Here is a 23,623-nt window from a genome sequence, read left to right as displayed (position 1 = left end):
TTGAGAAAAAAAAAGTCTTCTAATCTGATTCAAGATTCTGATGGTTTGTTTTAATACAAAACCCAGACCTTTATAAGTGTCTAATTTTCCAAGCTTAGTAAATAACATTAGCAAGTACAGTATTACATCATCAGCATACAAGCTAATTAGTGATTCAACACCTCCAACCTGGAGCCCCTTGGTGTCTGGATGCACTCTTATAGCCACAGCAAGAGGCTCCAAAACGATGGGGCTGGGGATAGTGGACAGCCCTGCTGCACCGAGCGCTGCAGAAGGAATGGGGCAGATTGGTTGTTATTTGTCAAAACAGAGCACATTGGTTCTGTGTAAATCAATTTCACCCAAGAAATGAAAGATTCACCAAACCCAAATCTGTGCAGTCACTCAAACATGCAAGGCCACTCGACCTGGTCAAAAGCTTTATGTGCATCCAAGGCCAAAACAGAGGCTCCCTTAGAATTTTTTTTCTCAGAATAGATGGTATTGAGTAATCGTCTAACATTAAAAAAGGAAAGTCTACCAGGGATAAACCCCGTCTGATCAGGATGAATAATGGATGCCAAATGTTTGTTCAATCTAGTAGCCAGGATTTTTGTAACTATCTTACGATCAAAATTTTGAAGTGCTATCTGCCTAAAATTAGTAGGGTCAGTCTTATCTTTTCCCTTTTACAAAATGAGAGTAATATTGGCTTGACATAAAGTTTTAAGGCAATTTTCCTTCTTCTTTTGTGTTGCGCAGCATCTTAAGCACAAGTGGTGCAAGAATGTCGCAAAATGTCTTATAATAATAATGGATACTTTATTGATCCCCATGGGGAAAATTACTTGTTTTTCTCTGCATTTGACCCATTCACTCAGTGAAGCAGTGGGCAGCCCACTAAGCAGGCGCCCGGGGAGCAGTGTGTAGGGACGGTACCTTGCTCAGGGGTACCTCAGGGTAGCCGTTAAGTGGATTCGAACCGCCGACCTTCCGATCATGGGGCGACCACTTTACCTACTGAGCTATCCCTGCCCCAAGAACTCTGGACAGAAACCATCAGGTCCCGCCGTTTTGCCATTAGGGAATGATTGCATAGCCTGGATAACCTCCTGAAGAGTAAACTCGGAATCAAGATAATCCCGGAATGAGTTCTTCAATTTAGGCAATGGGAGAGAGTCGAAGAAGCCATTAAGATCAGATTGTAACTAGAGATGGCACGATTAGGGCTGCCACGATTAGTCGACTAGTCACGATTATGTCGACTATTAAAATCGTCGACGACTAATTTAATAGTCGACGCATCGTTTGAAGCTTTGTAAGATCACAAAGGACGCAGGAATGAGTAGTAGGATTTAAGAGTGTAATAACGGACTGAAACAGAAGATGGCAGCACTGCATGTACAAGGATGCCAGCTGCCGTTAAACCCCGAAGAAGAAGAAGCTGTGTCCCAGAATTCATAGCGCAGCCCAGCGCAGTTGTCAACAATGGCGGCAGCTAGTTAGTTTTAACTTTACTCTTATTATTCTTTCTGGGTCACAAAATAAACGTTTAACATATTTTCAGGCGAGAATGTAGCTGTGTAAACCTCAAATATCTGCTCAGTTTATCAAGACACCACATATTTTCAAAAGCGCTCCGACGTTTTCGGAGACGTCTGTTACCCACTAGCTCGTTAGCTAGGCGGGGGCAAGGCTAACTAGAGCCGTGAGAACACCGGACTCCCGGCAAATCGTTTTCAAACCCACCGCCGTCTTTCGCTAGTCAGGTTAAACATATATATAAGTCACTTAGATAACTTAAAAATGTTATTGTTTGGCTTTCTTTAGTATTTTATTTGTTCCTGAGTAAATCGGTTTGGCTGAGATTAAAGTTATAGTTTTTGCACAGCTAAAACTGTCAAGCAGACAGCTGATTATCAGAAGTGTGAGATGCTGGAGAATATACTCCGGTGTCCTGTTATATTTTAGAAAGCAAGGAGTTTATTAAACTTCACCGAAACAATCTGCAAATTTCATTAAAAATTAATAAACTACCATCTTGTCTTTATTTTTAGTTAGCACAAACACTTCAAGCTGTAAGCTAATGATAGTTATATAAGACTAGATGCTGCTGGTGCAATAAGCTGTACGTCCAATGGATGATGATCTGATTAGTCGACTAATCGCAAAAATAATCGGTGACTAGTCGACTATCAAAATAATCGTTTGTGGCAGCCCTAGGCACGATACCACTTTTTTATGTCCGATACCGATACCGATATCATAAATTTGGATATCTGCCAATACTGATATGAATCCGATATAGTGTTTTAATCAACAAAACTGTTTTTTTAAATATCTTGCTGCATTTTGTATAGGTTCATACTCAAGTTTAAAACAACAACTACACTAAAGCTATTCTGTTATACCTGTATGCAAAAAAAAAACCCATTTCATAGTTCAGCAATACTGATCAATCTAATAAACTTAAACCTACACCATCCTCCCTATTCTGGTATTTTAAAGAGTTAGTTAGGTTGCTTAATATTTACGCTAAGTAAATATTAAGCAACCTAACTAATAGGGTTCCAACTCCTAGCAACAACAAAAATAAATAAATAAAAAATAGGGAACCACTTCATGATGCTTAATCGACGTAAACAACCTTAATTTGATGCAGTGTGAAAAAAAATGCACAGAAATAAATTATTTTTCAATATATTAAAATATTAAATAGATTCAACATCTTTCTTCAACAAAATTGCAGACTGCACAGATGGTACCTTCCCAAAGGAAAAAGTACTATAGCTTACTAGGGTATATATATTAGACTTAATAGTTACTATATACCAGTGGTTCTTAACCTTGTTGGAGGTACCGAACCCCACCAGTTTCATATGCGCATTCACTGAACCCCTCTTTAGTGAAAAATAAAATATGATTTTTTTCAAATTCAAGACATAGATATGCTTTTTATTGGTGCACAAAATGAGCCGTGCATGTCACGGTGGAGGCTCTGCTGAACCCCTGAGACCGACTCACCGAACCCCTAGGGTTCGATCGAACCCAGGTTAAGAACCACTGCTATATACAGTAATGGACTTCTATTCATTTTGCATCAAATTAAAACTTTGGGTGTCAGATAATTATTTATTAAAAGCTAGACATTTTAAATGAGAATAAGAAAGAAAAGTATGTCTTTGTGCCCCCTTTTCCCTGTTAATGCCCTATCGGCCCCCCTGGCTAAACTTTGCTAGATCCGCCCCTGCACAGTTACCAGCTGTCAGCTATGTAGAAAAAGATCCTCGAGTAGAAAGTAATATTAAATAAATTCTAACAACAGCTTATCAAGCTTAAACGTGCTGCTGTTGTTCAGCCGCTGGTTTCCTCTTTCTGGTGCAAAGTGGGCCAAAAGCAAACAACAATGCCGGGTTGCTAGCGAAGCTCCACATGCTATCCAGACCACCTACAGGTCCCGCATGCCACAGCCGCTCTATCACGTGATGCATACTGCTCCGAGTGCTAACGTTCTGAGGCGAGTTACGGCGTGTTGCAAGTTTTGTGAGGTGCTTTCGTGATATTTAATGGATCGGATTACATTTTTTATTTTTCTCCGATATCCGATCCAGTAATTTAGGTCAGTATCGGACCGATACCGATACGTAATATCGGATCGGTCCATCTCTAATTGTAACACATTATGCTTAAGAGAATATAACTCACTATAGACCTCACTAAAGTGACGGTTTATATCAATTGGGTTAGTTAAAAGAGTTCCTGCTTTGGATTTAATGCTATGTGATCCATCTACTCTTCACTGAGGCCTCATGGTCTCAGCGGACAGTAGACGGCTGTCAAAAAGCCATTATTAAGAAAGGAACAGGGGAAAAAAAGTCTCGCCTCTCGAGAGCCCGGACCTCAACAATACTTAAGCGGTGTGGGATCATCTTGACAGAGAACAGAACAAAAGGCAGCCAACATCTAAAGAGGAGCTTTGAATATCCTTCATGAAGCCTGGAGATTCCTGAAGACTACTTAAAGAAACGTTCTGAGGCGAGTTGCTCTTGTAGCTTGAACACCCTTCAACTGTCGTGATAACAACATACCAGGTTTATCCACAAACTGGAAATGCTTTTGTCGCAGTTTCCAAAGTAAATTACTGACTAGGCCACTCATTATATCATTATATTCATATTTTAATTTCACTATCTCTTTATAATCCACAGGAGATTTAGAAACTTGATATGTTCTTTCCAGGCCAAGAACACTATTGATTTCCGATAGACGTTTCTCTCTTTCTTTTTTAAGAGCTGAAGTATGAGCGATTATTTCGCCCCTCAAAACAGTCTTCAGTGCTTCCCATAAAGTTGAATCGGATACCTCACCATTATCATTTAGTTCTATGTAATTCTTCAATTTACAGGTTATATTCTTAACAAAAATGTCATCCTTAAGAAGGTTAGCGTTAAGTCGCCAAGCGAAAACCTGTTTTGGAAGTGAAAGATTTAGTGATATTGTTAAGGGGCTATGGTCCGATGTTATAATACTTGGAGTTGGTGACTTGAGAAATGAGACTTTTTGGGGGGGGGGGGGGTTGTTTCTGTGTTATATTTTGGACATTTAAAATAAAATGATCAAAAAAAGAACTGTACAATCTCTGTTTTGGTGTTTGTACATTTTAATAGACGACTGCACCAGCTCCCATTCTCCCAAAATATAAAGAAATCTGGGGTGAATCATGACTTTTGAGCAGTACAGTACTCGTGATGAATTCAGGAATAAAGAGCAATTTGAGAGAATAGAATTAGAGGACTGTTATGACTAAAACTGGGGGATTACTCCTCAAGAAATTGCACTTATGCAGTGCATACCCAAACCCGAAGGAAATAACTTATGACCAGAGATGGGCAGTAACGCGTTACTTGTAACGCTTTACTGTAATCTGATTACTTTTTTCAGGTAACGAGTAAAGTAAGGGATTACTATTGCAAAAACGGTAATTAGATTACCGTTACTTTCCCGTAGGAACGCTGCGTTACTGCGTTACTAAAACCGTGATTTTTTTTGCCAGAATGTCTCATGACAGTGATGTAAGCAAGTGCTACGTTCATGACAACAGCTGTGCGCAGATCAACAATGGATAATATATGGAATGCAGGAGAGAGTATGAGCGTGCAGCGTTTAAAGCGTGGAAGTACTGACCTTATTTTGAGTTTAATTCCATAAAAAGTGACAAAAACATTAGCGTCCGTTGTGCGTGGGAAGAAAACTTCTCTTTACAGCGAAAAAAAACCCTAAACTTCCAAGTGCGCTGAGAAACTCGTGGATTCTTCAACTGACCGCCTTGGCACACCTGCACCAGGGCAAGCCTCCGCCTACGCTACTCCTGCTTTACAGGTGAAAATAGAGCAACAGGACCGCTAGTCTTTGATGTTATTTATTTTCTGCTGTGTTTTACTTGCATCTATTTGAAAGAGTGAGTGTAAACACAAAAAAAATATTTTATGTGCTGGAATGTGCAGAAAATAGGTTTAAATATTAAACAAATTTCTTCCAGTCAGAGAATGTTGCATATAATTAAATTTTTGCTTGATGCATAAAGTTAAAAGATTAAAACTAATAAAACAAGTTTTAAAAACGGACTTTTCCATTTGATTACATTTTGTATGATGGATTATGTAGACAAAGTAGAATTGGGCTGAAAGATCTATCGCTTTATCACCTCTTCAGGTTGTAAATTGTGTTTTTAAAAAGTAACTAAGTAACTAAGTAATTAATTACTTTTGAAAATAAGTAATCAGTAAAGTAACGGGATTACTTTTTTGGGGAAGTAATCGGTAATTAGTTACTGATTACTTTTTTCAAGTAACTTGACCAACACTGCTTATGACACAAAATTCAGTTTTAACACTGGACAGGGACAACTCGAGTATTCAAGAAAAAGGGATCATTATAACATCCACAAGTGAAAACAACGAATCATGCTCTTAAATTGGAGGACCACACTATTAACTAAAGACAGTAGCATAACCTCAATTTTACCAGACGCACACAAACTCCAGCAGCCCATGTTTACTGTATTCCTGCTTGATTCAGTCCAGTTCCTTTAAATGTTCATCACTAATGCATAATATCAAGTAGGACAGGTCCTAAAGCCCATGTGAATATATTTCGCTGTTTCTCTGACTAACAGTGAGAAAACACAATTGAAGTTTGGTTAGGTAAATATTCACATCAGAGACCCCTGACCAGCCTGGCTGAATTCTTTTGCTCGAAGTTGATTAATCATCACAAACTCAGAAGACCTGGTTATGCTTCTGTGCGTCAGGGGAAATACTGAAAGTCACATATACTGGGGGTTAAAGGGAGCCCAACAACTATATTTTTCATTCAAAGATAACCTGCTGCTAGCTTCATATTTACTCTTCTCATCTTTGCCAGAAAATGAAGAAGACAGAAATATCTCCCAAAAATAATGACCTATTTCTTTTATCAGCCTAAAGCAGTACTCTGACTAACTCTGTGTTCTACATTCATTAAAGTGTGTGACTTATCGGATTCCATATTTCCTTATATGCAATCAGTCCTCCTGGGATCTTGAGGATTCCACGCAGTATCTTTGCTTTTCCCGGGATTGCGCTCTTCTGGCATGCTTTGTAACCATGTTCTGATGGCTGCTTTCAGCAGGATAACACATTAAGCCATGATGAGAAATTCACATCATGGGTTTGCAAATGTGCAGTAACTGTGTGATGCTACCATGTCAATATGAACCAAAATCTCTGAGGAATGTTAAAGCTGTGCCACGGAGAATTAAAGCAGTTCTGAAGGCAAAAGGGGATCGAAGCCAGTACTAGCAGTCAGTAAATTACACAAAATATCAATTTAAAAAAAAACAGCAGGCCAACCAATAACTGAAATGAATAGAATAAAGTAAGAAATTTGCATTTTATTAAACAGCACTGACTACATAGCCACCTGCTGGTCAGAGCAATTTAAATTCTACAGGTTTCTGCCAGGCTTAGGTGCTGTCAATAAATCAAAATAAATTTGAATCTATAAACAAAGAAGAATCATTTCAAATGCTTCATATCGACTTAAAAACATAACTAACTAAATTAACTTTAGAGTGTTTACATCATATTAGGTATTTTGTGATAACAGATTGGATTCAACCAGCGGACACATGGGCACAATCTGACATCAAGAGTGTTGCCGTGAAAGCATATTGACCCCCGAAGAGGAAAAGCCGCAATATTTGATAAAGAAAAAAAAAAGACAGAGGTAGCTAAAAGAAAACAGCCACACAAACACAGCCCAAGGCAAGCAGCAGAATATATTACCATACAATATAAGTGCGGTTACATTAACATATATTACCACATCCCATTGCAAATGTGGATTAGTAGACATGAAATATTAAAGTCTGAGCATTTTCACAAAAATTAAGCAACTTGTTTTTTGTGAAAAGGGGGAAATAGGTGCTCGTTTTTATTCAGTCAAGTGCAAAATGTATTAATTGGGGTTTCTTCCTTTTTGCCTGTGACCACAACAAAGCAAAAATAAACCTTTATTGCAGGAATCATCAAAGGAAAACTGCAAAATGCATGCTTAGTTTGAACAGTTTGCTCAAATCCCAAATGCAAATGAGCACGCGTCAGTATGCTGAAATGTTTCCTCCCAATAATTCATTGTTATATCAGCGCTTCAATAAATATTGCTGTCCTGGTAAAGAAGATGGCACTTAGAATCTAACCCCCCCCCCCCCCCCCCCCCGGTTTGTGATTTTGGACTGTATGAATTCATTTTGCATTTTGTGAGCTGAATCGTCTGACGAAGATCTGCGTCACTACGGCTGCCAAAGCGACTGCTGGAACCTCTGCAGCCATTGTCAGCTTCTCCTCCTGGGCTACCTGTGAGAGCCCAGGGTTTTTTGTTTTTTGACATGTGCCAGGATAGGAATTCAACATTTACAACAGAAAGGACTGAATGTGATGAAAAGCGTCTTGGAGGTGCTGACACTATATAATGCATTTAACATGACTTCTTTATTTTATTGTAGCCGTTTCCTGATTGAATCGAATTGAAGGCAAAGGATCAATTCATTTATTATTGGGACGATAAAAGAAAAGAATCCACCTTTTAGAAAAACGTAAGCACAGGACAGCAAACTGGTTACACACTTTTTGCTGACTGAAAGAAAAATTCAGTGTTAAAACACAGTTTTAGTTGATGTCAGTTTAAGTGAGAAAACAAATAATAGACTCTCCTCTGCGCATACACTTTTAGAACATGGTTTATTTTATTTTCACAGACTGCAGGCTCACTATACAGTACACGTCAGTCCTTTAAGAGGTGCCTCAGGACTGATGAACATGGCACTTTTTAAATTAAATCATGGTAGCAAACACGAGCAAAACCACTGAAAATTAAAAATACAATCAAAATCCCCCAGACCCCCATCCTAATGTCCCCAGCTGGATTTCCACTCGAGGACGTTCTCTCTGCTGTCCCGTGTCTCCCTCTCGTCACGGTTATTTCTTGTTTGTCTTTAACAATCACGACAAGGAGAAATGGGAGCTGGACAGCAAAACTGGGAGAAATTCAAAGTTTAGTTGTCACAGTGAAACAAACAACACTCTGCGCCTTTCTGCGTCGCGGTGCAAAAAAAAAGCGCACACGGTGTGAATCTGCGATGCAACCCATCCAAACACTTAGACTGGGACCGATGCGAAAGCGTTTTACGCACGCGTAATGAAGACATCTACAGGTGGACCACAAAGCGTCGTCTTGTTTATCACGAGGCTACAGTTAACGAGTATACGGGAGGACTTTAGAGGCTGATAAACCCTTACGGTCTATGATGGACAGCGTGTACTCCGCATTGTCTATAATCTGGAGAGGCGTAGCTCCCTGGGTTTCTGCCTGTGTCATGGAGCGCGTGGCGCAACCTTTCGTGGATGACGGAGTGGAGGCTTTCCAAAACAATCCTCTCAGCATCTTCCTGATCTCCGGCCTCATCAGGCAGTAAAGCACCGGGTTTAAGCAGCTGTTTGCGTGCGCCAAGCACACGGTGACCGGGAACACGTAGGTGTGTACCATGTAATACGACGTGTCCCAGTTTGCTGCGTTAAATTTGACCAACACGCCCCAGAAGGTGATGGCATGATTTGGCATCCAGCAGCAGAAGAAAGACAAAACTACTATAGCGACAGATTTGGTGACTCTGGATCTCCGTTTAGGGTTGCTGCTGTCCATGCTCCTCTGTCTGACGAAGCGCAGCAGCATCAGGTAGTTAACGGAGACAATGAGCATGGGGATAATGAAAGCGATCAAGATTTTCTGGATGTGATAGAGGGCGAGCCAGTCGTGTCCTTCGGGAAACTTGAGGAGACAGAGTTTTTCGCCAGCCACCACAGTCACAGTGGAGAAGACAGCTGTTGGAGCTGTGGCAACTGTCGCCGCCACCCACAGCACCGCGCACACCCACTTCACACACCGTGACCTTCTGTGCGCTTTTTTCTTTAGAGCCGAGGCGACGGCCAGGTAGCGGGTCACGCTCATGGCGGTGAGGAAAAACACGCTGGCGTACATGTTCATCACGGTGACCGAAAGGACGATCTTGCACATGGCGTCTCCGAACGGCCAGCTGAAGTCCAGCGCGGTGTCCACAGCCCAGAAGGGCAGAGTGAGAACAAACTGGAAGTCCGTCACTGCCAAGTTGATAATGAAAACATTAATAGTGGACCTCTTTCGACCTTGTCGTAACCTCATTAGAAAAAAGACGAGGAGGTTGCCCACTAAACCCACTGCGCAAACTACAGAGTACACAACCGATATGAGTATCCTCAGAATGGGGGTGCCATCCGCGCTCACGTCGATGTCTTCGAGCACTGAACTTCGGTTGAGCGCTCCGCTGTGGTTAAACATTTCCTCCATCATTAAATTTATAAAGCTTGACTCACAACATTTTCTTCTACGAGGCACGCCATGAAAAAAAGCCTTAGCCTTTCATCTTAGATTAGATGCAAATTCGTAGTCATAACACCCTTCTGAATAACAGCTGGCCAGAAACCTGCTTTTATACAGGTGTGTCGCTCCTCTGCTGAGCCACGATTGGTCGAGTGAGACGTGACAGAAAGGATTACGGTCCCGGCAGCTTTTAAGGAAGAACAGGTTAAATTTCTTGTTATAGTTTATCCGCCATGAAGGATTGTATTTGTCACAGGAATCGTGCGTAAATGCACAAAATAGGAAAAGAAAATAAATGATGAAAGTTACTTTTAATCCAGACAATTCAAACGAATACATCAATCAAGATGTAGACCTCTTCCTGCCTCTCTCACCCGGTACACCTGTTGATTTCTGTTCACGCACTTTGCAAACACAATAAACCAAGATGAGCGTGCCTTTAGGAATGTCAACGTACTTCTTAAATGCTTTCATTATAAGTAATATTACATGAATACTATAGGTCAAAAATGATGGCCAGCATGTAGAACTTTCGTAAGCTCAAGCAATAGTGGGACATTTTTCTTCCACTAGAGGGCGCGCTTACTTTGGAGAGGGATAATAACGGTCGAACATAGAGTTTGGTTACGCCGTGTTCCACCTCCAAATAGGCATAATTCTTAATTGTTCCAGCTTAGCTTAAGGTGGTAAAACATTTGGGGATATAACTGATATAGATCTGGGTTTTCCAGATGTGTTTTAAAATCAGGAATCTCCCGAACTCGATGATGTCAGTCGCTGTTTTGTTTTTTAAGACTTTACTCGGGCTTTTCTCACAGTTCCCACTGGGAAACACTTGTTTTTTTATGCTTTGAACCTCCGGTCAAAACGTACAGAGCGCGACCCCCGATGCGTAGTCATTTGTCTTACTCCAAGTGAACGCAACAGTCTGGTCCTCATCTGACCCACTGAGAACCCGAATCACCCCAAGGAACTTCCAATTGGACTGCATCTCTGTATCCGATCTCTTGGAGTAGCATTCCCCTTTAAGCCCTCCAGCTCTCTCTTGAGCCCATTGTCTTAAGTCCACCCATCTGTGGGGGTGGCTCTGCGAAAGTTTTCACAGCAAAGTTTTAAGCTGTCACTGGCTGTCGGGAGGAGGCTGATGGAGGACAGGGGGACCAGCAACTTGTAAGCAAACATTTACACCGACATAAAACAAAACACACACAAAAAGATGCAGCAAAAGCCCCCCCGCGGAGGCAGACAATGCTCAGGCCTGAAGTGAAGAAGTTTGTTGTTGCTGTCACAGCGTAAGTGCACGGGCGCAACAAAGCGAGAAACGCACCCAGCACAGATGGATTTGAACTATTTGAATTGACAGTCGACGCGGTGTCAGAAAGGCGTTAAATGTTTCGAAAATATAAGTTACCGTCCTGACAAAATGACCCGTTTGCACTGCGGGCTTCACGCTTTCGGACAAAGAGCGTCTTCCATTCACTTCTTCTTCGCGGTCCTGGTGGTCCTGGAAAACTGCAAAACTTTGGGATTGGGATTATCACATGAACCAGGTTAGTGAGCCTGAAAACTAAAGTATTTTAAACATTTTCAGATTCAAACACATGGAATGCCACAACGCTCTCGTACACTGCCTGCTTTTGTTGTGCGCATTTGCTCTGTGAGTGAATCCAGCCACACTCCTCCCTGATGAGAAGCCAGCTGGAACTTTTGCTTACAACGTTTGAGGACAGCCATAGCAATTATGCTCAAACTTTTATAACCAAGTGCGGTAGAGAGAGCTGTTTCTGAATGAATCATCAGAGGCTGAAGCCCGGTCCGCCCTTGTTGTAGTGCCCTTCATCAAAACGCAGAATCCCAGTGCAGTGCTGCTGCTGTGTGACTGACACTGACCTCTGACTTCAGTAGTCAAGGGCAGGAAACAGAGTTTCACTTAGGGGAATAGACAGGATGCATTATTGTTATTCTCTTAATACACCCAGTTTCAACAGAAAGTGTATTGGCTGTTCCAGTGTATATCATCACATCAGAGGATTAAACCCCTCATGTCTGGTAGGAAGCACCCCCTGCCTTCACCTCATGCACTTTCATCCACTCAGACTTCCCGGGTTCTCCAGAGATTAGGCAAACAAACAGATCAAGAAGTGTGGGTGCACTCTGTCTCATCCTGTACAAATCAACTGTGTGCTAGCTACTGTTTGGCATTCTAGGCAAGGATGACTCACTGAGGGAGGGACCTGTCAGATAGTGATGTTTCAGGTGTTAAATGTTTGCACAGGAATATCGATGTCTGCCTGAAACTGTTTCCCAAAGTAGAAAAGCACTTTGATAAGCAAAGGGCTTCCGCTTGACAAAATGTTTAAAGACATTTTTTATTCTTACCTACTTGTAAGACTAAAGAATAAAAAGTAAATTAACTGAACCTGATCAGTGTTGTTCATTTGTCTTAGCAAATCTGAGAAGACTCTTAAGGATCCCTAGATTTATCACAATCACTCCAATGAAAAAAACCTTATTTCTGATGAATGTGATGGTTTCTGATCACCACGAATCCACAGTCCAATTCCTCAGGAGAGTAATTTGCTAGTTTGCTCATTCTAGATGAGAAAGACCTTTGTGAAGAGCTGCAGAAAATATTTGTTTCAATTGCTTAAAGAATATCTTCTTAAGGTCACAAGAAAATCTAAAAATCTTTTTGCTTCCCTAACAAAGGTAGGAATGGATATGCAGTCACTGCTTTCATGAAGAATGCCTTCCATGCCTTTGTTGTGCATTGTTAAGGCTACAAGAAGATATTTATATTTTCTTTTGACCTTAAGTAGAAGATAAGATATTTTTTAAGAAAGTTTTTTTTTCTCCAGCAATCTCTTGCCATCAGTAATACACATAAATGAAAACCAGTCAAGCCCATTGCTTTAGGCAGCCATGTCTTTACACTAATTCAAATCAATCCAAGACTATTTGGCATTTGTTGATGGTCAGAAGTTCATAAATAAAAACAAAAGTGCGAATCAAAGAAGTGCATGGCTGGAATACTCAGGCATGTGGTAAAGTGAGAAGTCGATAAAATAATGGTATGGTATTAAAGTGCCAATAGAAAGGTGAAAACTCCTCATTCAGTCAGACATTTCAAATATTTGTCCAAATCATCTATAAGTGCTGTATGCTTGAAAATATTTGTGCAGATAATCCTGTGCAGTGCAGACAGGGTAAGAGCTCGAGTCAGCAAGGCTGTGTATAATCACTCCTTCATTTCCCTTGAATGAGATAAAGCCAATGATGATAGTGTGAGGGTTTGCACCCTTGTACTTTGAGTGCACAGAATAAGTGAAAGAATGTGAAACAGATAGTAGCTGTGATTTTATTTTATTTTTGACAGTGGTAATAATTATTATTTAATGTGTACAGTGTCCATCACATGGATAAAAACATCAATATTTCACAGTGTTGTTATCATTAAAATTCTTATCACTGGAAAAAAAGTTGTAATTGATTTACGACTTAGCTTTAGTGCAAATATACCATTAAAATCATTTAAATATTCAACTTTTTAAACTCTTCTCATGCATTTTAACACACGTCGCGTGAGAAAGAAGGTTTCAGGGGACTCTGTGCACTCTGTGAATAACTAAGTAGTGCTGCTTCTATAGGATTTAAGAGGGCAAGTAGCAGCCAAGCTATGCTAATCAAATGAAGTTGATTAATTGATCATCAGCAAACATGAATACCTCTATAAAAGCAAAATTTTTAGCAGTTTGCTAAATTCTCTCCAGGAGTGGACATCCTGACAAAGTCACACAAAAATCAGACCTTGCAGGCGCCACATCTCAGATTGTACAGGCCTCCATTAGTGTGTTAAATGTTCACGTTTATGACAGTTCAGTGAGAAACAGACAAAACGAGTATGAGGTCTTTGAAAGGGTTGCAAGGAGACGAGAGACAGCACATCTTAGGTCTGCAAAGGTGCATCATCACATGGCACAAGACTTCTGGAACGATGTTGTTTGGACAAACGAGATAAAGTGGAGATTTGGACCTAACGCACAGCGGCACACTTGGCGAAAACTAAGCTCAGCATATCAGCATGAATACTTCATACCAACTGTGAAGCACGGTAGTGAAGGGGTGATGTTTTGGGCCTGTTGTGTAACCACAAGTCGTGGCCATCTTGCATTGATAGAGTTAACCATGAGCTCCTCTGAGTATTTTAGAGTGAGAGCAACAGCTAAAGCATGTCACAAATTACGTCGTGAAGCAGGATAACTATCCAAAGCACAGAAGCAAATCTAAAACAGAATAGCTGAAAAAGAAAAGAAAATTAAAGTGGTGAAGTCCAGACCTCAACACAATAAATGCCTGCAAACCTTAATAAACTGAAGCAATGTTTTAAAGAAGCTACTGAATCATGTGGTGTACTTAGTTTTTCACAGGACTGCATGGAGTCCTGTGAAAAACCCCTTTTTCATGTGACTGTATGTGGTGATAAGCATAGCAGCTGTGGGGGGTGTACTGTCAGTGGATACTAAACGTACAGTGATTACTGAGTATTGCAAACTAAAAGAAATAAACACTGTTTAGCAAGATTTAGCTAGGTACAATGAAATTGTATGGATAGAAATAAGATGGAAAAACTGCTCATCCTGCTTCTTGAGGCGCAGTCCTTATATTTTTTGTCACACTGTTCTCCGTGCATTGGACAAAGCTATTCCAGGTCAGAGCAAATGATGGTTTGTGAAACTCAGTCTTCCAGCAACAATGCAAACTATTAAACATGAGAGTGAAGCGTCAAAGAATATATTTTTAAGAAGTGCTGCATATATGTCAGTTATATTCAAAGATAAAGTGACAGATTAGCACATATGTGTGTGTTTAGAGTTTCCCCGGTTTTGTTTACAGCTTTGCAGCCACATGATTATTTAATTTCAATCCAGTTTCCTGCGATTTAATAACGAGTCTTCTTCCCATCACCGCTTTTACAGAAAGATTTCAGGATGACTTCCCTTTGTACGAGGTGGTTCACCCTACGAGACTGGATGCCAAGGGTCACTTCCTGTCCAATTTCCTGTCTCACCATGCTCGCCGTTTACAGCGCAGGGAAGCCTCAGTGGAACCAGCAGGACTAGATCGCATCTTCTACCAGTTTTGGCACGGCGGCCACAACTTGCACTTCAACCTCACTCTGAATCCTCACCTGCTGGCTCCAGGCTTCATGACTGAGAGGAGGTTTGGTGGCCTGAAGGGGGCACGGATCAAACCTGCTGGATCCTCCCACTGTCATTTCTTGGGCGAAGTGTGGGATGATGCCATTGTGAAAGGGAGCGCAGCTATAAGTACTTGTGATGGCCTGGTGAGTGGATAAGCGAACTATTTAAAATTGTTTGAAAAGCATAAGCAGGCGAGGTGACCAGGCAGCTGTCATCAGAGCTGGGTGCAACAAGAAGTTATTTTCAAAACTGTGAAATTTCATCTTCACTTAAGGGTCATTTAAACAGCAACATGCCCTGGTGTGATTTTCTTTTTTCTTTTTTTTCCAGAAAAGTTCAGTCCATATATATTTTGACAGTGACACAAGTTTTGTTTTGTTTTTAACCTGTTTATGAAGCACATTCCTATTATAGTTATATAATGGAAATGGACATAATGTGTAGACTCTCAGTTTTAATTTGAGGGCATTCGTATTCAAATTGGATGCAGGGTTTAAAGGTTTTAGCTCCTTAAGATGTGCCACTCTCTTTTAAAGGTGACCAAAAGTAATTGGACAATTGTCTCAAATGTTATTTTATGGGCAGGTGTGGGCAATTCCTTAGCTATGTTATTATCAGTTAAGTAGATAAAAGGCCTGGCACTGATTTGAGGTGTGGTGCTTAAATTTGGGAGATTTTGCTTTGAATGGACAACATGTGGTCAAAGAAGCTCTCCGTGCAGGTGAAACAAGCCATCCAAAATCTACAGTTTGGTACATACTGAGAAAGAAAGCACTGGTGAACTCAGCAATGCAAAAAGACCTGGACGTGCACGGCAGAAAACAGCGGTGGATGATTGCAGAATCATTTCCATGGTGAAGAGAAACCCCTTCACAACAGCCAGCCAAGTGAGGGAGTCTCTCCAGGAAGTAGGCATTATTAAAGTCTACCATAAAGAGAAGACTACATGAAAGTAAATACAGAGGGTTCAATGCTAGGTGCAAACCACTCATAAGCCTCAAGAATAGAAAGGCTAGATTGGACTTTGATTGATAGATAAATAAATAAATAAATAACACCTACAAAAGCCAGCACAGTTCTGGAAAAAATATTGTTTGGGCAGATGAAGCCAAGATCAACCTGTACCATAATGATGGCATCTGTTAAACATAGTAGAGGCAGTGTGATGGCTTAGGCGTGCATGGCTGCCTGTGGCACGCGGACACTTGTGTTTATTGATGATGTGACACAGGACAGAAGCAGTCGAATGAATTCTGAGGTGTCCACTCAAATCCAGCTAAATGCAGCTGAAAGCCGCTGCAGTGAAAGCCTGGCAGAGCATTAAAAAGGAGGACCTTCAGACTTGAAAGCTAATTGTGCTTAGAAGCCTAGAAGACACTTTGAAACCACAGCTCCACATTTATACACAACGAGTGGATATAAAGAGACTCAGCCATATATAAAATATATAGATGTATATATTGGTTGTAACATTTTTTAGAGATTTGCATTGCACACATAATAAGGATGCAGCATTTCCCTGATTTGCAGACGTTCTCGTGGAAGCGTATTCCATCAGACGGAAAATTGTGCCTGATGCACTTCCTTTTATAGCAGGGTTTAAACTTGAGTATTGCGAGTAATGGAGCCCGCCTTTATATTTTGTACTAAATGTATATTGAACTTCCATTTTTGTCCCAGAAGTGTCACTCTCATGAGTGCATTTTTTAAAATCACAGAGCAATCCTGCAGTCCTGCTCTATCTGAGTTTGTTCAAAATTAGGCCAGTGATTTATGCTCTCCACTGTGTCTGTCTGTAACAGATGTGCGCTCATAAAAGAGAGATTATTTAGACCACAAGTGGATACGGTGGGCATGATTTGCATTCAGACCACTTAGATCCTTGACACTGCATTATCACAATGCTGCAGTCGTATTTCTCCAAATTAGATCTGGACCAGGGCTTTCAAAAGATACTTACTCACCACCTCTCTTTTCTCTGTCTGAAATTTCCAAATGGAGATATTATTCACATCGATCACAATAATAAATAATCACAACATAGATCACTATTTCACGTTTATTATAATATGCTCCAAGCTGTTCTTCATTTTGATTTGTAGTTTTAGAAAGAGAGCACTTTTTTCAGAGATTAGCTAGAAGCTGTTTAGCCCTGTGCCTAAGTGAGTGTGTAAACTGCAGTGCAACTTTTGAAACAAAAGTCAGATCTCAAAAGCGAAGCGTTACTCTCTTGTAATGCTGACAGACTTTTCTCAGTTTCTCAGACGAGCCTGTCTGACACCAGTTATCATGTTCAAAGTCACATAAAACAGCGGTCCCCAACCCCCGGGCCTCGGACCGGTACCGGTCCATGAGTCGTTTGGTACCGGGCCGCGAAAGTTGAGGCTCAGGTGTGAAATGTATGGTTTTCAAGGTTTTTATCGGTTTTCAGCGTTATTTTCTCTCGGTTTTCCTGGGTCTTTTCACGTGTGTTATGAATAAATCTTCTTTTTTCGGTACCGGTACTAGATTTATTTTGTTGTATTTATCCGTGACACCTTAAAGGCCGGTCCGTGAAAATATTGTCGGGCATAAACCGGTCCGTGGCGCAAAAAAGGTTGGGGACCGCTGACTTAAAGGGTCTTTTTTTATGGTTCCGATGCCTAACAGGCTGTCCTGACCATGTCTGCATGCCTAAAGGCATTAACAAGTAGTCGAATAGGTGCACCTAATGAAGTAGTCAATGAGTATCTACCTATTTAGCAGAATTCCCACGCATATGTAAACTCACTCTGGTTTAAATATTAAAGTGTAATTGATAGAGATCCCAGGAGAAGCGGAAGCGAATGGATGGATGGATGATAGAGATGCCTTCTATGGTCACATGGATGAAGTTCATTATGTTCTCTTGCTGAACATGACACAACAAGAATTTGTGTGATAGTAAAAGCCACAAATGCTGTCTTATTGTTCAGATGATTGTGTGTGTGTGTGTGTGTGTGTGTGTGTGTGTGTGTGTGTGTGTGTGTGTGTGTGTGTGTGTGTGTGTGTGTGTGTGTGTGTGTGTGTCTCCTGTGTAGCTGAAGTTGTTCAGCTCAGGGCTGAATTACAATAAAATGAGAAAAATTTTCCTCCCAGAAGACAGGTTCCTCTTAAAAAGCAATCATGTTTTCTTGCTTCTAATCTTCCTCCACATCTTTATTTACTGGCGGGACTGCATATTTTACAATGCAGTGCTTTGCAGCACTAGTATCAGTCAAAAACTCTTAGGTATGTGGTATAGTAACATTTAATTAATGTAGAAAAAAAACTAAATAAATTATTTTATTTAATAATTAGTGGTAGACTCTTTACTGACATTTGTTTTTTTTAAGTCAGAAACACATCAGCAGACATATGGTATCCACATTGCTGGTGTTTTGCCAGCGCTCTGCCGGCTCCTTGCACGATTTGGGTTATTTGCCTGTCTGATTTACATCAAGTAAAACACACGATCAGCTGGATTACGATCATCCTTCCGCTGGTTCTTGAAAGACTTCTTGATTGCATTTTAGTCCAGAAATTGTACAGCTGACTTGAAATGCCCTTAAATGTCCCAGTGAAATTAACTTTCTTTGAGAAAAGCAAAAGAGTATGATGGTATATATTCAAACACTTTTATTTCCTGATGGTTCCCTGTAGATAAAGAAACTAATTAAATAATAAAAATGAAAGTTTTATTTCTTGGGTAACTCACATACATAACTGTGTCTTTTTCAACACTTCAGCATGTTGATCTAAACATAAAACAAAGTAAAAAAGTGTTTGCAGACAACCACAGACCATATATAAAAGACTGACACAGCCAAAGTGACGTCACACATTAGTTTGTGAAATCCTGTTTGAAACCAGATGTCACATCTGGTGATTCTGAGTGAAAAAATTGGAGCGACACTCCACACTCGCACGATAGCGACTTGACATTTATAAGGTTGGCCTGCCCTAAAGTATGCCCTGTTTTGCATCCATGTAATGAGTGAAACTTTAGGCCGACAGCCGAAGCCATAATTTAATTAGGAAAGTGTTTACTGGGGTTTTCTCAGACTTTTATACAACTGGACTTCTTTTTCACAACATGAGGAGCTGCTCACTGCTGGCACTCACAAGAAAGAATGCAGGTTCAAAGTACTGATCCTTAGCACACAGTCTATGCAGGTAACTAATTATTGTGGTGCAAAGCAGCAAGTAAACTTCTGCCAGCACCTCAGCTTGGTTCACTTGCCAGAGCTCAGCCTGTCTGCTTTTGGTAAAACACAGACAGTGATGAGATTAAGAGTATTTTGAATATTGAAGGCACTTATTAGTTTGCTTTATAAGAACCAAGTATATTGATGAAAGTAAAACATGTTTCCAATGTGATCCTTTTTTCGTTTTTCAAAGCTGACTGATATTACATATGAAGAAACTTTGATAGAAAATTCAGTTACACATCTTTAACGTTGATAGAGTCGATTTTACGTGCGTCATCTTCTTTGACTGTCTGCAGATTATTCTTCACTTTCAAAGCTGAAGTGCTGCACAAAAGAGCATCTTGCAAAGGAGTCCCATAAGTCCTCATGTTTTAGATCACAGCCAGAAACCTGTAGTTTCAGGACGGTTTCTTCCTGTGGTTGTGACTCTTATCATGTTGACAGACTGCAACACTTCCCAAATGACTCAAAACTTCAGATCAACAAGCCTCCCTTTCTTACTGAAATATATTACATATTTATATGTTAACTATGTGTGTAAGTTTCCTCCCAAATACGAAATCACAAAAGATTATTCCAACCACAATATATTTCCCGGCATGACTATTGTTCTTGCCTCCGTGCATTTCCTTCAAACTGGAGAAAGAGCCTCCCACACTTAACATAGTACACAAGACAAATAACACCAACTGAGTCAGAGAGAAAGAAAAGGAGCTGGGCCGAAGTTGTAGATCAGCTTCCATACGCACCTCCACTGTGGTCAGGCTAAAACAGCTTAAATGGTATGCAGGTATTTGAAAAGGAAACTCGGTTACAATAGAAACATACTTTAATGACTGGATTTCATTTCACCCCTGATTTACTGCATTGGTCCAGTGAGCACTGAAATTGTTATCCAGTGAGCTGTGATTGCATTTACTAAGACAGATTAAAACAAGAACATGTTAGATTAACTGATGTGTTTAATGGCTTATTTTACATTTCAAATATTACATTTGAAGGTTCTGTGTTATTTACTCAACCTGTTACCTCAGTCAGTACACTTGACTCTAAATTGGAATGATGCAGCATTTTGGGAAATGTCAGCACCAACCAACAGCCAACCTTTAAAGCCAGCATATCTTTGATATTGTATTTTTTTGGAGATGAGATGAAAACAATTTTTGCTGCTCAGCTTTTAGTGTGTGGGCTTCGGATATAACGGCCAGCCCTCCTGCCTGAGCTTCACTTGGACACTGTGTAAGATGAAAAAGGGATTAACTGGAGCAGAGGGTGGATAAGAATGAAATATAAGACAGCGATGGTCAACGGGGGGCCTAGGGGAATTTGGTTTTGGCCTAGTGCCTGCCTGCCTGCCTGATTCACTATGCAGTTGCTTAAAAGACATTTGATCTTTTCCCCAGCTCAGTCGTACGACAGAAAAATTATGACTTGGGGCTGTTTTTGCTGTTTCAGTGGGAGCTTACTCGATGTGTTTTCACGTGCTTGTGCATTTTTATTCACTTGTCTTTAGTACTGTATGTAATGTTTATATATATTAATAATAATATTTGTATTTAATAATATTAAATATTTCCAATTTAATGCGTTTATTCAGGTTGTATTTTCTTAACTGCTTGTTCAGTTCAGGGTTGTGCCAGGCTGGAGCCTCTCAGCTATTAGTGGGTCAGAGGTGGAGTACACTCTGGGGCCAGTTTGCCTTTAAAAATGCAAATGCATCATTTTACTACCATAAAAATTAGGGACTTGGATTGAACACTTGCAGCACATAAAGTAACAGACTGCATAGTTAAAGAGTGCTGCTTGGCTGACCTGCAGCCCAGATTTTGTTCCCACTGCAAACATTTGATACATTATGAAATGGGGGAAAAATAGACAAAGAAGGTTTGGAGTAGCTGGAACAAGAAAAAGAACAATTCAATTTCTAGAGAACTGGAGCAGCTGATCTCAGTTTCCAAACACCTGGCAGAAATCCTCTTATTCCAACGTTTTGTTTTTTTTAAAAGATGTTGCTGGCTACATGTAGATTTTAAATACTTTGCAAACACAGTGTCTCCACTTTTTTGTAATTCTCCAATCAAAATACTCAAAAGCGGACATCTTCAGTTGTTTATGGTGTAAGATGATGTAAGTTCATTAAAGTAAGATCATTAAATATGGCACCGTGAGAGAAAACGCCTTATTGCAGAGCATAATATATAAAAATGCTTCTGATCAATTTTCTTGTCAAAAACTTGGATTAACTTACTAATCAATGTTGTATGCAGTTGTGTGATGTCTTGCCTACCCATTACATACTGTATCTTTGACGACAGAAGAGCAAATCAAGAGCAATGTTTTGTTTCTCAATATTTCAGCAGTTCGCTCTTTGGCAACAGTTAAAATAGTTTAAAGAGATTTGAAGAACTGACTTACAGCTCTTTGTTTCTTTAGACGGGACTCTTCAAGTTATCTGATGAAGAGTTCTTTATTCAGCCTCTGGAGACATCAAGTGATGAAACATCAGCACCACAGGCCCATGCCATCTACAAACGGCATGTGTCTCCTCCCTCCTGGAGCCCAGTCATACAGCCCATCTCAGGGAAACGACCTTTCAACGGTACCTGTGGAATCAAAGGTAAATCGTGCACATTTACTTACATTAGCAAAGAAAGCACAGCATAGAAATTATACTTTTTTTTTTAAACAGGATGTCAAACTAACGATTTGTAGTACAAACAGATGCACCAGAAAGTTGATTGTTTTCATCTGGATCCAGATGAACACCATTAACTTTCCGGTGCTTCCTTCCCTGAATGATTGAGCATTCATGGAAACACGTAAACGGATGCATTACCGAAAGATTTTTTTCTGTAGTTAAGGCAAAGCTAATATCTGTTAATATCTTAAAAATGAGTGTGACAGGGTGTGGGTTGTGGCTCAGCTGCAGGGAAGGCGAGGAGCAGTGGGTTCAGAGTGTGGTGCCAGGGGAGCCTGACCCATGCAGCTGACCTCCATCATCTTATCATGTCTCCCCCATTCGAGTAGGTCGCTGTGTGTGGCGTGCAGCAAGAGGAGGCAGTTTGAAAACTAAATGATCAATGTTTGTACTGTAAAGACAACATTTGTGGCTAAAATGTAAGCCCTCATATTGCGTCAGTACATTATTTTTTTCTTGCAAATACAGAAGCCGCAAAATACCAACAGCTCCCAGTGTGATTAAGGTCATGGTGATGTGCAAGTTTTTGTTTTTTTGTAACAGCAGTGGAGATAAGTACTATATTTACATATCTTAAGGCCTTAAATCTCTTTACTTGTTCAATGAAAATGCTTAATTTAAAAGTCAAAATACTGATAACTCATTAGCTACTAAGCACTGAATGATGAGAAAGATGATTATAAGTAATCTCTTGTCTTTCATTTGTCTCCTGGTAATAATCTGCAGATGTTAGAAGAATAAAGCCACTGAAATGCAGACGTTCGTAAACCAGCTGCTTAAAATTCTGAGTTGAATTAATTGGCCCTGGAAAAAAAAATAGATGTCCCAGAGGATTTGAGGGTTTGCTTTCAGAATCAGCTTAACAACAACACCAACAACAAAATATCAGGGCAGAGTTATAGTTGTGCCTAAGTATTACTTTAAACACTACTTTAAACACCAATCAAGCTCAGTTTTTTGTATTTGGAAAGATGTATTATTAGCTTATTACTTGCACTGAAATACATGAACTTCATTGCATCTTCCAAATTGCAAAGTAAATTACTTGTTTTGATTTCTAAAGAATGATAGCACAGATGCATTTTCAAGGACAAAGAAGCTTGTGTATGGTTTTAATTGATTAAATACACATTTAGCATTTATATTGTTATTTCTTTTCAGCTTGCTGAACAGACTGATAAGGTCTGAACGTTGATTTAAGCAGTTTCTGTAATATCAGAATTTTCAAATCATTAAGCGCGTCCCCTCTAGGCCTGTGTTTAAATTGTGCACTTAATCACTGTATCGCTATATGTCAGCCAATCCTAGAGATTTTTCTTTCTGTGTGGCTGTGGTTCATAAACTGGGAGGGTGTGTGAACCACAAATATGAACTGAGAGTAAGTTGAATGAAGATGATTTATGTAGGAGGAAATGCCTTATTATTTCACTAAACCTTCAGCTTAGTTTCGTTCTTACCTTATGACGGTTATATGTACATTTATATACATATAACCATGATAGGGTCATGTTTTGAATTGAAGACTTTTTTAGCTTCTGAAGCAGGAAATGGAAGAAATGGTTTGAGAACAACTGCTCAAGCTA

The 23,623-nt window shown here is 40.1% G+C and overlaps 2 protein-coding genes across 2 annotated transcripts in view; one reads left to right on the top strand and one right to left on the bottom strand.

The window, feature by feature from the left end:
* Window positions 1–8,258: 8,258 nt before the first annotated feature.
* Window positions 8,259–10,047, bottom strand: rxfp3.3a2 (relaxin family peptide receptor 3.3a2). The gene has a single exon (XM_026160576.1). The coding sequence runs from the start codon at window positions 9,901–9,903 to the stop codon at window positions 8,773–8,775; it is 1,131 nt and encodes a 376-aa protein (XP_026016361.1). The 5' UTR covers window positions 9,904–10,047; the 3' UTR covers window positions 8,259–8,772.
* Window positions 10,048–10,880: 833 nt separating this feature from the next.
* The window catches only part of adamts7 (a disintegrin-like and metallopeptidase (reprolysin type) with thrombospondin type 1 motif, 7), an 89,340-nt gene continuing 76,597 nt past the window's right edge, over window positions 10,881–23,623 (top strand). The window contains exons 1-3 of the mRNA XM_026162719.1: window positions 10,881–11,483; window positions 14,910–15,277; window positions 21,776–21,959. Coding sequence (XP_026018504.1) covers window positions 11,357–11,483; window positions 14,910–15,277; window positions 21,776–21,959 — 679 coding nt within the window. The 5' untranslated portion in view covers window positions 10,881–11,356. The remainder of the gene's footprint in view (window positions 11,484–14,909; window positions 15,278–21,775; window positions 21,960–23,623) is intronic.

Source organism: Astatotilapia calliptera, chromosome 1 (assembly GCF_900246225.1).
Source record: "Astatotilapia calliptera chromosome 1, fAstCal1.2, whole genome shotgun sequence".
NCBI lineage: Eukaryota > Metazoa > Chordata > Actinopteri > Cichliformes > Cichlidae > Astatotilapia > Astatotilapia calliptera.
This window is presented reverse-complemented; position numbering and strand designations above follow the sequence as displayed.

What these genes read in the sequence shown, in the direction of transcription:
- rxfp3.3a2 (XM_026160576.1), bottom strand. Translation starts at nt 9,903, where the DNA reads ATGATGGAGGAAATGTTTAACCACAGCGGAGCGCTCAACCGAAGTTCA.